We start from the raw sequence: 17,569 nt of genomic DNA on the forward strand, positions 1-17,569 counted from the left end.
GTCAAAAGATTATTTTTCACATAAACTATGCAGAATAGCCCAAAGAAAGCACTTTAATCAATTATAATTAATTGCACTTTGTAAAGCCTGTGCCACGGGTGTCATCCCTAGACCTTGGGACCAAATCCCACCTTCACAACAAATTAAAGTTTTCATCTTCAGCTGGAAAGAGATCTTCCACAGAGCAATCATATTTATCACATGTGAAGCACCTCAAGAATATCAGATCTCAAAGCATCTTGTGCTAATACATTGAAACTATAAAGTGCTTTAAGTATATAGGATTGAGTTCCCTGATCGGCTGCATAGTGTACGACAAAAGAAGATGAACATCCTCTTTGTATACTATTGAACAGATTTGAACATTGTTTATTTCGAGATTAGAAATAAAATCCTTCATAAATATGTTATTTGTTCACATACTAGCAGAAATAGACATCTTACATCTTCGTGGGATCACTTCTCTTTATTTCTCCCCTAGTTTTGTTGTAACATCAGCTTTTCTTTGCTGGTTGTTTTGCCCTCGGGTACTCTTGGTTATTCTTTTTTGTATCTGTGTGGTTTTATTAGGGTCTATGTCCTTGGATAGCCCTTTTGGTTCTTGAGCTGTTTTATTTTTCTTTTAATACGATTTTCATCCACCTTAAAAAAAAGACAGATATAGGAAGACATTAGTGTATGCTATGCAGCCTGGTAAGCGTTCTTTCCTCCTATATTACAATCAGAAGATAAATTATGCACCGATGATCTTGTTGGATTATTGTATGAGAAGATCTATACCAATACAAGGGAAGTTTTTTTCCGTGAGTCCAAAACAAAACCAAGTGCCAATCTTTGCAATTTACTAATTCTATGTGTCATAAGATTATTGGTTATTCTAACTTTTATGTAAATGAGTCATTACAACTTTATTAATTTCGCAATGTCTTGTTCATACACATACAACCTTTATCAGTTGTTTTCTATAAAAACAAATATGGGCAAGAGATCTCTACTTGGTCGCATGGTCTCTACACAAGCGTTTGAATCAATGGGTGAGCACACCTCGGTATCTACTTAGGGGGCAGAGGTGTCATCTCACGGTGCCTTGTGACAGATGTGTGAGATGCCTTGTGAGAGATGTAAGAAACACCCCCAAGTAGAGATCTTTTTCCCAACAAATATTTTCTCTTTGTAGGTGTTTTTGAAGATATTCATTCTTCTATGGAGAGCTATGAGTTTGGCCCACTAAAAGGTAACTAGTACTCACGAACAACTATTGTTTTTGGATCGTGATCTTCTATGGCACGCTGCCCGTAGCAGTTTGAGCGACGCACAAATAAGGCGATGTGCAATGACCGCCTTACCTCCACTCGGGTAAGGCGCTCAGGCAGGGGTAAGGCGGTCATTGATGCCACGCCCTGTTTGTGCGCCACTCAAGCCCCTACGGATAGCGCGCCATAAAAGATCTGGATTGATTGTGCTTTTTACTCAAAAGACATCTGTTGTGTTTAAAGTCTAAACACCACAATGAAATCTTTATTTAGAAAGTATAAATTTTTTGACTAATCTAAAATTTATAAAAGAAAGGAAAATTTTTTGTAATAGAAGAATAAGCTTTATTATCTCGTAAAACAAACCAAAGCTATAATAAACCTTGCGAGATAAGACTTAAAATAAGATTCCAAACACACCTAATATGGCTAATAAAGAAGAATAAGGAATCGTCCTATTAAGCTTCGAATAGCCCTACGTAGTATATTTTTCCACCATATAGTAATAATAATGATGATAATGAAAACATATTAATCAATATTGTAATATTCTAAATTTAATTTCTTAGGTTTGAATACTATTTAAATTTATTACTTGTTTGTGATCAACAAATTACAATTTCTTATATAATGAGTGGAATGTACAAAACAGGATTCATGTAGCCAATCTAGTTGTTCTTGATGAGGGTTTTCTTATGCGAACCCATGACTAGTAGGTTGCAGTGGAGCAGCCTTATCGTTTTCGTGACACCAATAGTAAAGGAAAATTAAAAAACCAAAAAAGCTTGATTAGCCCTTATAAGGAGACTCATCTGAAAATAAATCCCAATTAAATTTCTACTCAAGAGACAAGCAGCAATTTATGATACTGTTTGGTATGCATTCTAGGTCGATTTCGTATTTTCAGAAGATAAAAACAACTCGATCAAGAATGAATTCAAAAAATGCATACCAAACACAGCCTATGAGTTTCTTGAAACAACTCGACCAAGAATGAATTCAAAAAATACATACCAAACACAGCCTATTAGTGAATATCTATCAAATCAAGACATAGATCTTGTCACACGGAAGAGCATATGAATCCAAAAGTTGAGGAGAAAACGATGGGAAAGAGATGGCAAATTCAAACTTGTCGCCTTCTAAACTTTTAACAAATCTTACATGCTTTTTTCCTTTTTTCCTCTTGTTCTTCTAACCGTTGATCAAAACCGTATTCACAGATAAAGGGTTATGACACTTTCCTTCGCTTCAAAGGTTTCTTTGGCGAATGACGACCGGTCGTCCAATAATGGATGCCAATTTATCTCCCACCCAACTCCACTAAACCAAACAAAAAAGGAGGGTTTGGTTAACTCCTCTCGTCAAGGTCTTTAGGGCCTGCAGGTTAACATAAAACTGCTTTAACAGAGAAAGAAGTAGCAATAAACAATTACTTTCTAGATCGGATCCTCTACTACCAAACTCCTCGTATTGCGCTGTGCACCTCAGATACAGTAAGATGGGGAAAAGACCATCTTACCCCTGCCCGAATGGAATGAAATGCATGGAAGTAGGGGCAGTACCCTCCACCTGTTATGTCAACCATGCAATTGCTTGGGTATTCATCAATGTTTAATTAAGGGAAAAAAGAACTTTATCCCTATGCCAACACTCCCATTAGTCTATCTCTCTCCTCCCTATATGAAAAGACACATTTGCCTTCTTATTTTTAGGAGAAAAGATATAGATATATAATAGTATCGGAGTAGACCACACTCCCGTACAGAAAACTGCTTCCCTTTAATTAATTATGTTCCCGCCTTATTTGATGTTTTAACAAGTAAAAGAATTGTGGGCATAGAGATCTTAAAGAGAAGGAAAGGTGGCTAGCAATGAAAACGACCTGACTAACAGAGTGGTGGAAGTGGTTCAATTATTGAAAAGTGTTTCTCATGCATTAAAGATGACGAGGAAGAAGAGGAGGAACTCTCTCTCTCTCTCTCTCTATCTCTCAAAAGTTGATATAAGTTTGATGTTTATCTCGTGTGGGATTGATAAGGGTGTCAATTGGTTGGGTCCGGTCAGTTTTGGTTGGGTCTAATCGATCTCTACTAATTTATGACTATGCATCTGGTAATCGGGCCTTGTAGGCCAGGGCGTAGACATGGTTCTATTTAGTTGGTTATTGGACTATAATCAGGCTCAAGATAATTGGGTTTTAAATGGGTTAATTGACTAACTAATCTATATATGATTCTTAAAATGGACCATTAACAAGCTATAATCAGGCTGAATGGGTTAATCATATTGTAAACAATCGTTTATCGATTGATCCCAATTGAATGACCATTAGGCCACTACCTTGAACCAAAAATGTTCAATTATTAATCAGTCAATGCTTGAACACAACCACTTTAGTAATTAATTAATGGACCAGTCTTAGGCTTAAACCAATTGATTGAGATCAGAATATTAGTATGGGCCCACGTTTGACATCCTAATCATATGACTCTGTATATTGTAAACAAATACCCGGTTTGAGAAAATAAGATTGAGATATTGTTGATAGCCACGAACCAAGATCACGAGCTAGTAATTGTGGTTGAATCGCATCAATGAAGATACTCTCTTTAAGGTCTGAAACGACCCCTATAAAAGTACAATCGGAATTCCTTATATTTTACCTCTAAGATAAATTAACCACCGAACCTTGATCTTATGTACTGCGAGACTAGACTCAATAGATGGTTTGGAAAAACGGTACTTGTTTACATGCAACTCTGTAGGGTCTTATTTCTAAAACAAGTAGCTCAAAACCAGTGGCGTTTGTGAGTTAACTTCAGCTCTAACTTCAGTTTTTTCTTCTCGATCTGTAAGCTCTAGAGAAGATCAAAGCCACTCAACTGCACTACAAATGACGGATTAAATAAGGACTGCCCCCGCATGCATGTGGCAAATTATGGACCATCAGATCCAGATCTAATTAGTGATTGTCTGTATAAAGACGCATATTGGTCCAAATTAGAATGAATGCATGGTTTCAGAGTATTTAAGTACAAAGTAATCAAAAAGCCTTCGTTTAAGGGAGAAAAAAAAAAAAAAAAAAAAAAAAAAAAGGGGGTCTTGTAAGAGTAATAAAATCTGGCTTTCTTTTGCTTCAACTTTATATTGAACGTTAAAGAGACACCTTTAGGGTTCATACCCACTCACTTAAATAGAGGTTTCGGGGGATCTTTTAGTGGATTTTAATATTTAGAGCATTAGTGGCAAATGGGCTTTTCTTAAAAACTTTAAATATTGGATCAAAGTGAAAAAGGGAAAGGAGGAGTCCTTTTTCTCAGCTTTCTAACTCACTAATTGACAAGGGAAGATAAAGGAGCTAAGTACTTCAGAGTTTAGATACTAGTCCTTCATTTTTAAGGTAAAATGGACTACAGGCTGCCTCATGGTTGTGGCACAATAGCATACTAGGGAAGATGTATTAATCAACATTATAAATAACTTTATGAACATTGAGAAACTTCCAAGGGCTTGCACAAGTATGTTTTTCTGCTGAATAAAATCTATTAAGAAAAAAAAATGAGGAGGAGAAGGGCAAGACCCTCAACATAAGTCACCCAAGAAGCCTACAAAAACAAATACGAGCGGCTGGCCTACACCAAAGTCTCTTACTGGAAGTTCAAGCTCAACAAAACTAACAACAAAACAAAATTAACCAAACTAAAGAAGACTAGGGGTTGGGGTTGGGGGTGGGCTGACGAGGGATATTTTGTTGGCAGTCATGGAATCAACTCTCTTGGTTCATCCTATTCTGGGAGGATGGGAAAAGATCGAAATTGAATTTTCTGGTATGATAAAAATTATTAAACTCATCTCTTGATTGTCCATATGAAATAGGAAAAAGAAGAGAAAGAACATCTCTTCCCATCACATGGAAAGAGGAAACCATCTCATTCTGAATGCGCAGCGAAAAATAGATCGATTCGAAATTTCTTTCGTATCCCATAAATTACAAATAATACAAAATTAACCACAAAGGAGTCCATTAGATTTGCTAACCTGATGAGCCTCAAGTGTTGCTCCCCCTCCAGATAGTCGTTCTTCCTCCAACAAGCATACCAGGTAAAACAATCTTGAACCTTCTATGGTGCAGTCAAGGTTCTCCAAGTCAATCCAAGAATTGTTGGATTTATGTGTCCATCAAATCCTATTTGGTCTGGTTCGGTCCGATTTATTTTGTATTGAACCTTATATACATTTTGATTTAATATTATCACATGCGATATAAACTTTTTGAGCATTATGTGTCTGTAAGTTTTACTTAAAATGGTAGTCACGACCATAGTTAGTAAATACGTGTATTATACACGTATCCAAACTATGAATGAAAAAAACTCCGTATTGCTTATAATACTTCAGAGTCGACAAAATACGTGCATTTTAAGTGTCGACGTATGATACTCGAATGAAACACATATAATACGTGTGTAATACGTTTACATATATATATATTTAAAAAAAAAAAAAACTAAAAACTATCTTAACCGTTAAACCAATTCTAATACTAACCGTTAGATTAAAAAAAATCCTAAAATCTACCACGTACCAAACCCTTGTCTCTTCTCCAGCGGCTGGTTTCCCTTCTCCATTCCTCTTTGTCTCTTCTTCTTCTTCTTGCGTTCTACCAACGATTGCAGCGGTGTTTCTTGTGTTCGTCAAGTCGGTGATTGCAGCAGCAATTCCTTAAGTTATTTTCATGATTAGCTCGTAGTGTTTTAGAACCTGTCTTTTGAATTAGTTTTTTAAGATTTAATTTGTGCTCTTCTCTTCTTTTCTCTTCTCTTCTCTTCTCTTCTCTTCTCTAAGCTTCAGAAGAAGAAAAGGACTATTTGTTTTGTTTTGTTTTATTTTCAAACTTGTAATTTCTGGTTTTCTGACTTGGTCAAAAGTTGTTGTAGTCTAATAGATGGAGGAGAATTTTTTTCTTGACTTATTTTTTCATTTATTTTTATTTGTTATAGGCAATATTTTCTACACTTCATGATCACACGGTGTGATTCAAGCCACAGCCCTTTTCAAATTTCCAAATCTAAAATAGTAAATTAAGAAATGGGACAAAAAAAAAAAAAAAAATAACTGCTTCATGTCTGTGTTTCTGTGCTTATAACATGAAAGTAATAAGATGGTGATAGTGATGGTGGTGGTGGTGTCTCTATAGCAACAGTAACGGTGGTTCATGACCTATTGTTTCTTCAGACAACCATCACTTTTCCGTACTTGGGGGTTGTTTGCCCACCTCATCCTCTTTCTTTTTATTCTTCATTTTTATAAAAGTTCTTCTTAATTGTAAGTAGTAAATTTTATTAGTTTTTGGGTGATTTGTTAATAACCATCTATCTCCCTTTATCTCATACCCATTTAGCCATTTCTTCCTTCCTTTCACACGGGACCTCTCCTGAGCTCTCCTTCCATTTGTCATTGGTTGCCAACCAACAGCTCTCTCTCTCTCTCTCTCTCTCTATTGCTTTAATAGGGATATAAGCAATATTCATTTCAATCATCCCTTTTGATTGGTCATTCTAAGCCCTACAATAAAGAATGTAATGAATCTAGGCTTGTTAACCAATCAAATTATATGTTTAGGCACATCAGTAAATGCTATTATTGTGTTTATTAGGTGTACATGTCTGTTGCATAGTGAATATATGCCCGTATTTTTGCTCCCGGATTTTTATAGAACAGTCATATTATATAAATATTAAACGCGTAGCGTATTATTTCCGTATAGTCCGTTTGATTGTCATACGTATCCATTCCCGTATTAATGCCATTCCCGAACTTACTAACTATGGCCACGACTAGGGTTTGGGCTGAGGACCCTTATCATATGGTCATCACATTGGGTATGCCTAGACATGTTGATGTCAGTGTACGAATGCGAGTGCACATTATAATGTGCACTAGCGAAGAATCTACTTTGTCGATTCCCTCATGTATTACTGCCAGATGTAGGATGGGATAGATATGTGTCACCGAAACCCTGTAACTGAGAGGACCTTGTCACTGCGAAATGTGACCGCATTCTTTGGATCATCAATGACTAAGATTCAAGAGAGTCAAAGCCGGTGTTCTGGGAATGCGCAAACATTTCGTGAGTGAGAGAGTTACTCAACATGGTCACCACTGCCCAATTGGGGAACATCAAGATAGAGATTGTTTGTGGATGGTCAGATCGGAATCTGGATCCAATGCCATTATAGAAATGATTTTTGCAAAACCTTATTTTACATAAAACAATTTATTATATGTAGTTTTAATTAAAAATATTTTATCGTGTTTTGCAGGATCTGATCATGTACACAGACGCTCTCGTATGGACATGTTCTATGGAATGGGGTTTGGAAGTACATGTGTACATGCCCTAGATTCCATAATGATGATATTGATTAGTGGTGGGTTGATACATAATAATTAATTATTATGTGAGGGTATAATTGAAATTTTTTAATTAATTAATTATTTATTTAATTTATTGGATACGGTGCTATTTTTATTCATCCATTAAATATAAAATAAATAATTAATTAAACTATTCCCTATTAAATTATGCTTCTTCACCAATTAGAAGCCCACTAGCTTTAAACAGGTTCAAGTCAAAGAGGAGAGAGAAATAGACTCTCACTGGGATTTTTTTCAAACAGGGCTTTAGAAACCCTGTCTATTTAAATATTTAAAAATGTCGAGGGGGACAACCCATGTTTTCCAGCCTTGTGCGTTTTGGGGGCTCGCCCCCTTCTTCCACGGTTTTCTCTCTCTCTCTCTCTCTCTCTCTCTCTCTCTCTCTCTCTCTCTCTCTAGCTTTTGAGAGTTAGGGTTTTAGAAACCCAAGATTGCTCTCGAAGATTTGAAGAAGCAGATCTAGTTTTGACTTGGAGTACCTTGGTTGCGCCATTGGAAGTTCAGATCTATTTACCTGGTGTGCTCGTTGGAGGAAAACCCATTGTCTATTAGAGGAACAATACTTGAGGCTCATCAGGTTAGCAAGTTTCTATTAATTCCTCTTATTTTAATTATATGATTATTCATGGGATGTGAAAGAAACCCGAATTGATCTCTTTCCGTGGCGCATTCGGGTATGGGATGGATCCCTCTTTCCATGGGATGGAAAACAGATGAGTGTTCTCTCTCTTATGAATCCCATAATTTGATGGGACAAGAAAGAGAAGGATTGGGCATTAGTTTTTCATACCAAACCCTAATAGGATTGCACCAGGGTTCCCATGGGCGAACATGAAAAACCCTAAAATTTAAATAGGGCACCTATGGGCGACCATGGGCAGCCCAGGGTGCAGAACCCAAGATAATTTTTATTTTTGATTTCCCAGGGGAACCTGGAGATGATCCCATGGACTGCTATTTGACTAACAGTGTGGTATCAGAGCTACCTTTCTCACCAATGGATATCACATAATTAAATTTAGATGCAAATATCATGTATGAGATGCAATTGCTAAGTTTTTTATTGGATTTGTTAAGGATGCACATGGGTGGTTAATTGATTATTGTAACAATCTTCTCATGTGCACATGGATAGTTACAAGGTTGTTAAAAGCTTTAGCAACTTGCCCATATGAATTAGTTGTGGTCGACTTTAGGTTTGAAAACCCTAGTAATTTTAATTATTGAAAAGTTGTACCCAATTAGGGAAGGAATTTTTTTTTTAACATTTTGGATGTGGGGGTAGAGTGCACACTGCCAAGCACCCCTACACGCTCCTCCCCTGGACCTTGACCATAACCCATGACCACGGTCTGTGCCAGTGTGCGGTCGGCAGAATTTTTTTTCTACAGTATTTTTTCCTTCAGTATTTAAAAAAAAATTACAAAACAAAATTTTATTTTTAAGCATTAGTTTTGTGGTTGGAGGAAGAAGATGGGTGAAGAGATACTTCTCTCCACCCACTTAGAAGATGTGGTGTTTTAATATTTGATGAAATCCATGTGTTTCTTTACTTGCATGGTTATGCCCATACATGATTTACATTGACTATGTGATTATGGGATTGGCTATCTAATAATGTGGATGGTTATTTTTTGCATGAATTAATTTTATGGGGTTAATGAGTGGATGTGATGTTTTTTTTTTTTCTCTCTCTCTCTCTCTCTCCATCTTTTTTATAAACAAATGTACTTCACCCCAAGGGCAGCCCAAATGGTGGGTTGGTTTCTCCATGCGAGGTTTCTTTATTATGAAAAGGAAAGTGTATAGAATTTTTTCTAGGTTTCCATTGTAATTTTAGAGAAGATATGATTTCTCGATGCATGTTGATGATGATCCACATGTGTTCAAAGTTCATGGAAATGATGGTCGCCAACTTTGAAGGAAAATCGAATGGAGGAGATGACCAAGTTAAAGCAAGCAACATCCTTGGCATGAATGGTGCACCGATGACTATTATTAGATTTTTATTTTTAATGGGAGGGAATTAATTTATTAATCACTACTATTAAAATGCTACCATCTCATAATCACTTTAATTAATGTTGATTAATTGCTATGTACGTTGCCATTCATGATATTATGTGAGAGTTTGTCATAATCCCTCTTTGATGACAATACATGTATGATATGGATTAATCTAGGTTAGTAGACATATCCATGGCCTCCTATTGAAGGTAAGTGTAGTTGTGTAACATGACCCCGCATACGTCGACAGAACATTGTCAGGCTCATTATCACATGATCATCTATATTTATCTCTATCTAAATACGTTAGGGTATGGATAATGACACGGCACTGCGATAGTAGGTCATCTTTCATGATTCCATGATTCTAACTAATGCAATAAGTATATACATGACTTGGGTGTATGTCAACCGATAGGATCTGAACATGACACCCAGGTGGCCGAAAATATTGGATGCCCATAAGGCGGCCAGATTAGTCCACACTGGCATGGTGTGTGTAATGATTCCCGACAGGGTAAGTTATGTATGCAAGGGTCATAGGTATCCAATTCATTTTTTGGGTCATAAGGGAGACCTAAATTATGAGAGACTATTGATATGTATGCTCAATTTTTATCGATGATCATTAATATACGTGTGGTTTACTTGTACATGTGTAGATTATAATTCAGTGACTGCCGTTAATTTCAACCTATTAGTACTCATTAGCGAATACAAATTAAATGGAACGAATTATGTTGATTGGTACTGGAGCATTAAAGTGCTCCTGACTACAGAAGGTCTTTTCACGGTTCTTGAAGAACCAGTTCCTCTTGAACCCCACCATGATGATTTTGAGGGACATGAGGTGATGCAGAATTTCCTTATGAGGATCCCAAAGCATCATTCCACATTCTTGAAACATTGAAAATATCAGTATTGGACTCAGTCAAGGATATACGTATTGCAGGCGGTAAAATGGATAAGTTTGTTGAATTGTTCAAGAGGCAGCTGACACATGTGCATTACGACGTAGTGAGTTAGATCCATAATTATAAAATGGTCCAAGGGACTCCAGTGATGGACCACGTCATGAAAATGATTAATCTGTTTGAAAAACTGGAATCCATGGGGACCAAGTTTGACCTGCGGTACAAGACTAATGTGATCTTGTCATCACTCACTTCTGCCTATGCACCCTTTCGGATGTCTTATAAGATGTCGGATAAGGAACTGGAGCTCACCGAGCTTACTAATGCACTAGTAGAGGTGGAAATCATCTTGAAAAAGGATAAGGCTGAGGTCAATGCAACTGACGTGAAACCTTCTTCAAATGGGAAGAAGAAGAAAAAGAGTAATAAGGGTAAAACCCTGAAACCCAAGGGTGAGAAGTCTGGCAATAAGAAGGCTAAAGGTAAGCATAGCATACACATCATACTGTATGTGCTTGTATTGACCAATAGTTGGAGTGATTGTGACTGAATGGATCTCTGCTTCATCATTGTATGAGTCATATGGATCATATCTAGTTGGTCCTACGATATCCATATTATCTGAGATCCTGTCACGAAGAGGACGCTCAATGTCGCTACTTCAGCATATTCCTTAGGATCATGGATGATGCAGATTGGCGGGACTTGTCCAGGAAAGTGGTTGAGAATAATTGGATTGACATATGAGGCTTAGGGAAAACCATTCGATAATACACCATTATTTTGTGACTCATTGCCCAGGAGACTTGTCATGTTTGTGATCGACGTAGTCATGAGTACAATACATGAAAGGGTTATCTTTGCTCATCCTGAGGTGTCGAGAGTGTTGAATCTGCTATAGTTAGATCGTTTGGGGTATTTTGAGATTATTTGCGAGTGATATATTATGTTGGTTATATGAAAGCTTGATATAGTACTCTTACCCTATTCTATCTCTTTCGGTCACATGCCACATTTCCTGTACGAATAGCAACTAAGGGTGCAAATTTGGCCCTATGGGCCCGAACCCGCCCTGGCCCGTCCTGAGCCTGAACAGGGCCTGGGCTGAGATATTTGGCCCTGAGGGCGGGTCAGGGTTGAAAATTTCTGGCCTTGAGTCAGGGTCAGGTAGGGCTAGGGTTGAGGCCTCGGGCTAAGCCTGGCCCGGCCTGCCCCGGCCCTGTTTTAAGTTATACTATAAAATGTATATTGATATAATATATATATCATAAACTTTAAATGTCACCCACATTTTGTTATATAACATATGGGAGAAAGTTCTGTGTCCGGGAGTGTGGCCTATGCCATCACTACCATGAGTCTTTCTCTCTCCTTCTCATTTGAAAAGACACCTTCGCCCCCTTGTTTTGAGGAGGAGAGAGATTGACACATGGGAGTGCTGGCGTAGGCCACACTCCCGGACAGAAAACTACTTCCCATAATATTTTATTATAGTGTTATTTTATGTAAAATTGATAATTTTCACCCTGGCCCGTTCCAGCCCATGCATTTCCTTCCCCATCCCCACGATCAGGGCCAATAAGGGTCAACCCGTCCCGGCCCTGAGGGTGGGTCAGATTTTTCAGGCCCTGAGCTAGGGTCGGGTCGGACTTGGACCTAGCTAAGGGGACTCAGGGTTGGGCTTGGGTTTTGTAAAGCCTAGCCTAACCAGACCCTGTTGCAGCCCTAATAGCAACACATGTTTGAGAGATACGAGGATGAACGAGTGGAAGATGTTAAATGAACCGGGTCTAGAACCAGATAGGGCCCACCTGAGAGGGGCAGCCATGCTAGGCGTGCAACCCTTGAGAGAGAGAGAAAGGGTCGGTCACCGAATGACCCTCCCCTTCTCTTTCCTAGTCCTAGTACGATATTGAAAGGGGTAAGGGAGCTGGTTATATAAGCTCGTCTTCAGCCCCCCAAAACCCTAAGTTACAATCTCATTCTTGCTCTCCAAGTTTGTGTGTTTTCTATGAGATTCCATCTTTTCCCTTGGTCTTGTATGGATTTTTCCATGGAGAAGCCTTTTAAGATACTCAAGAAGATTTATAGATCATGGTGCATATAACCGAAAGCTTGGTTCTAGATCTCTTCTGCTGCGTTCCCATCTCCGTATAGATAACACTGGAACTGTACCCATGGAATTCTAGATTTGTTTACAGAAAATGAATTTGAATCTTGTTATACCTTGTTTGAGTCCTTGTTCTTTCTTTTTTTCAACTTATTTACTTTTTGTGAGTGTGAGGTGATAATTTGGTTTGCAAATGTATTTACAACAGATACCAATAATACTTTAAGTCTTGAATGATAACTAATCCTAAGTGCCGATGTGGAAATGACAAATGAATGTCACTTTAGGATTGTACTACCAAACTCTATGGGTCTTCAGCTCAATCAATGGAGCACTTGGAATATGAGCATGTCTCAAGCAAATTCTAAGGGGCCAAATCATCAAAGACCTTTTGTTTCAATTGTTCATAACAAAATCAGTTAAGACAATCATGTAAAATAGCTAGAGTAGATAACTTAAAGCAAATTCTACACTTCTTTCATTGGTTGTTGGATTGTCATATCATGGCTAGGATACCTTGAATCTGAATCCCTAAATTGTTAATCATCATAAAAAAATTTTAAATTCCTTGCTTTGCTTAGTTATTTACATAGCATACATGAAATAATTATAACTTAATATATTCGAAAAACTGATATTCTTTGATGACATTTTTGTAATTATAGAATATTCCAAACTTGTCACACAATCAATATAACTGTTGTTCATTTTTATAATGTCATAAAAACTCCTACATAGACCCCTAAATAATGAAATTGCATGTTGTAGAAGTACTAAAAATGCTTCTATTATTGGAGCTTCTAAACACATTTCTATTTCTTTACCAAAAAAAAAAACACATTTTTATTTGTTTTCTGATTAAAAATTACTTCTTACGCCTTATTACCATACGTTTTGCACTCACAGAAGTATTCCACCATAACAAAAACGGAAAGAAACACTCACTCGGAACAGAAGTGTTATCAAACGCAACCATTCATTTCTTGTTACCTAGACACCATAAAGCAACTACAAGACCGCATGTGCTTCCCACATGGCATTGTCATTGTTGATGACAGTCCATAACTACAACGAGAATGATTTTGATCCTCTACCGCCGGGCAGCGGAGCGGCCATTGTGCGGACCATACACAGGCAGAGGAAAAATGACCGCCCTACCCAGTGCCCGAGCATCCTGCCTGTATGAGGCCACAGAATGGCCGGTCAGCTGCCCGGCCGTGGAGGATCCAAATTGCAATGGAGAAAGCCTGTCCAAGATTTTCTTTTGAATTACCCAGTTAAAAGGATTGTAACCAACAAAAGCAAAATTTTTGCAAAAGCAGTAGTGGCAACCATCAGTTGCTCATCCATACTAGTCTTAAATGAAGAAACGGTATCAAAATTTTCTTTTCTAATAATTTTCAGCATCTAATTGCTTTTTTTTTTTTTACTTTGATTAGTTCACAAATTAACTTGATCCTGCAAATGCTTAAAATTTTTTGAGGCCCACCACTGTAAGAGTTTTATACATAACAGATCATTTAGCATGAAGAAGGGATACGAAGTAGATGTGATATGTTGACAGTCGCTTCAGAAAGAAACTAAGCTGCCATACCTTTGAGATTCAGAGGTAAGTTTGTCAAAATTTGGAGAAAGAGCTTCAGAGACGGTGAGAGCATTGTGTCTTTATCTAGAAGACAGTGCTACAGCCAATTCCTTCAGAAATTTGACAACCTCATCTGACGAGTTAAGGAGATAGCGTGCATTTGAGCTCTTGCGCCCGACAGCACAGGAGAAGTAATTCTCTCCTTTGAGATCCAGTACAGAGCCCTCATGCCAGGGTATACCTTCCTGTGGTGACCGCCATGAATTACCACTGCTAAGATTGGTTCTCTTCTCATTGGTCGAAGAGGTCCGTTGAGTCCTACCTTGGGACGCCTTTGGCCCAGTTTTACTCACTGGAAGCTTTGGTGAAGATCGTCTGTCTACAGATGTCTTGACTGCATCACAAACTTTGCCTCTTGCAGCAGCTGATGGTTCTGCTGGAAGCTCTGGCTCAAAAAATGTATAGATGTCTTCATCCTAAAGCAGTGAGAATGTGTTAATTACTACCAAGCCTGTTATGATACAATCCTCAAGTGGCACGGTGAGTATTCGCAAACCACTGCAATTGGTTACTTGATTGAAAAGCATATACAGAATAAATTTACCTAAATTTCCTGGAGTAATTAACACATCTTACCATGGATGCAAATAACATTGTATCAGTTATGTTTCTCAATGAACAGTACCTTGTTGATACCATCTTTTATGTTGCTAGATACAGACCATTACTGGCAATCATAGATCTTGGAGGTCCAATAAAGATATCCAAAGAAGACAAACAATGGCCATTAGTTGTTTTCATGTTTCTGGTACTAATAACTAGTCAATCTGATATCAAACCTACATGAGGAATTTAGGAGTATTCACATGTTACTGGCCAGCATAGCTGTCGAAAGCAAGCATGGGAAAGGAAACTGGATAACTAGTTTATATTGTTTCAGCTGTGCAATCTCTAGTTTTGTTGAGGAATGGGCCACGTCATCCTGTCAACTGAACTAGGTGGATTGTGTGGACAAGCTTGTCTACAATGGAATTTGGAAACAAAATAGTATTGTTTCTTGAAGAAATTTTAACCCTGTAAGTATTGAATCCAAAATAGATGCACCCATGTTCTTGATATCTGAGCAAAAAACCCTACTTCTTGTCCACAAAATTTGGTCCCCATCCAACATTCGATATGGATCAAGAACATGGGTCATCTAGAGAAGCTTATCTCAATGGCCATGAAAGAAACTTTTGCTTTTCTTTATTCAATTATCTGGAAAAAAGAGAGATGGAAATCACAGGTTCAAGTACAATTTAACATGCATATTTAATAGACGGCAAAATTTATGCTTCCTAGTATCTCATTAAAACTTCAGGTTGAAATATTGTTCTCTCTCTCTCTCTCTCTCTCTCTCTCTCATTCCCTTTTTTTTTCCTGATTCTTCCAGTACTTTAGTTATTTTAAGTACAATTTTTTAAAACTGCAGTTTGACTGGTTAAAACTGGAACCAGGCCCCTTTTTGGTTCAATGCTGTGACTGGTTACAAACTAAAGGTTCAACTGGCCAAGACAGATGGGTCAAAATGAATTTGGCTTTTAAGGCTTTAGATATTAAATTTGTTTTGGTAAATATTAAGTCAAATTATCATGCAATTGTGGTGGTGGCCTGGCAGGGAAGTGGTTGGGTTCAAGTCTTGCTAGCAGCACTATATAACATAGTTGTTACGGCGTCACGTCGATATATCGACATGTCGCCCGCCATGGCGAGCATGTCGACCATGTTTTATTTTTTATTTTCTCTATTTTTAATGGTTTAATAGATGTATACTCAAGCCATGTTTTATTTTTTCTCTATTGTTTCTCAAGTTTTAAGGATGGCAATCTTGTAATTAAGCAGAATCTAAGAAAGGGCATAAAAGGGTTTTGATTTAATGACTAAGGGTAAACTTGGAGGGATGTGTAAAGTATGGACAAAGAGGAATAAAAGAAGAGAAGGGTACTTTAGGAAAAAGGAAAAAATAAGGGTTTGTAATAACCCACGATCGGATTTATGGTTATCTTCAACCTGGGACGGAAAAAGGCAAAGTACGAAGGAGATAACTCCTTCAACTCTTCTCGGTCCAAACGTCCAGTCTAAACCTTCAAGCAAAGCATCGCCACATCATGTTCTATCAATTCCAGCAAGAACTCATCACAGAAATCAACTAAGCAAGGAGTATTTAATTCCTGGAATCAGATCTGGCGACTTCTTAGTTGCAAAACAGAGACAGAGAGACAGGAAGAAGATATCGAAGAGGGAAAGAAGAAATAAAGAAGAAATCGAAGAGGGAAGGCAGAAATCGAAGAGGGAAAGAGAGATAGGAAGAAGAAATCAAAGGACGCCATGGCGTAGGTCGCCATGCAAGCTTCTCCAGCACCATGGCGACGCCATGACAACTATGCTATATAAATTATAAATAATAAAAAAAAAAAACAATATTTCTATGAAGTACGTATATGGTGTTCAAAATAATAGAGTACAACAGTCTATCACATATACTCACCCATAACCATGTTTCCATGTACACCTACTTCTAGTTTAAACAAACTTATTCCCATCTTGGATTCAAGTCAAAACGATGAAATTTGAGCATCTAGCTGTGTTAACAGAATGTGATGATACAACCACACCCTGTAATTGAGTATCCTCTCCCCCAAAGAAAATGACTACCCCCTGTGAATTCTCATATACATGCAAGTTAACAAGAATACCCTGCTCAAGAACAATGCCAGATTAATTACATTTTCCGATTAATTATAAAAAGTAAAAATTATTAAGAAGTAAGAAACTGAAAGTAAAATACCTTCCCCATAAAATGCCCAATGCACAAGACGTAATCAATTGGTGTCTGCATATTTTTGCTATGGATTATCTCTCCTAAGATGCGATCAATTGCTGCACCCTGCATGATTTATCCAATAGAGAAGTCAGAAGAGAAAATCTTGTATGTTCCAAATCACCAACAACATGCACAATGTAATCAAACATTTTTAACTGAACTCTACAACCTTTGTAACACCAACTGATCTGACTTCAACCGATCGACTTCCTTGGACAACATCAACAGCTGCATTAGAAATAGGGCCTGTCCACAGGTGCTGCAATAAATCCCTTGCTTGAAGCCTTCCAAATTCAACATCTGCAAACATAATAAGGTGAGACCCTTTTGAAAGGATTTTGGAAGGAATGAAACAATAGTAAACAACACCAATTTATAATATGAAAAATGAAGCAA

General features: G+C 37.6%; 1 protein-coding gene across 5 annotated transcripts in view; it reads right to left on the reverse strand.

The window, feature by feature from the left end:
• Window positions 1-14,297: 14,297 nt before the first annotated feature.
• The window catches only part of LOC122667485 (alpha,alpha-trehalose-phosphate synthase [UDP-forming] 1-like), a 75,532-nt gene continuing 72,260 nt past the window's right edge, over window positions 14,298-17,569 (reverse strand). For all 5 annotated transcript variants that reach the window (XM_043863762.1, XM_043863764.1, XM_043863760.1 and 2 more), the window contains exons 16-18: window positions 17,343-17,473; window positions 17,138-17,236; window positions 14,298-14,786 (exon numbers count right to left, since the gene is read on the reverse strand). In XM_043863762.1, the coding sequence (XP_043719697.1) occupies window positions 14,391-14,786; window positions 17,138-17,236; window positions 17,343-17,473 (626 nt within the window). In that variant the 3' untranslated portion in view covers window positions 14,298-14,390. The remainder of the gene's footprint in view (window positions 14,787-17,137; window positions 17,237-17,342; window positions 17,474-17,569) is intronic.

The sequence above is a fragment of the Telopea speciosissima genome, chromosome 7 (genome assembly GCF_018873765.1).
Source record: "Telopea speciosissima isolate NSW1024214 ecotype Mountain lineage chromosome 7, Tspe_v1, whole genome shotgun sequence".
Taxonomy (NCBI): Eukaryota; Viridiplantae; Streptophyta; class Magnoliopsida; order Proteales; family Proteaceae; genus Telopea; species Telopea speciosissima.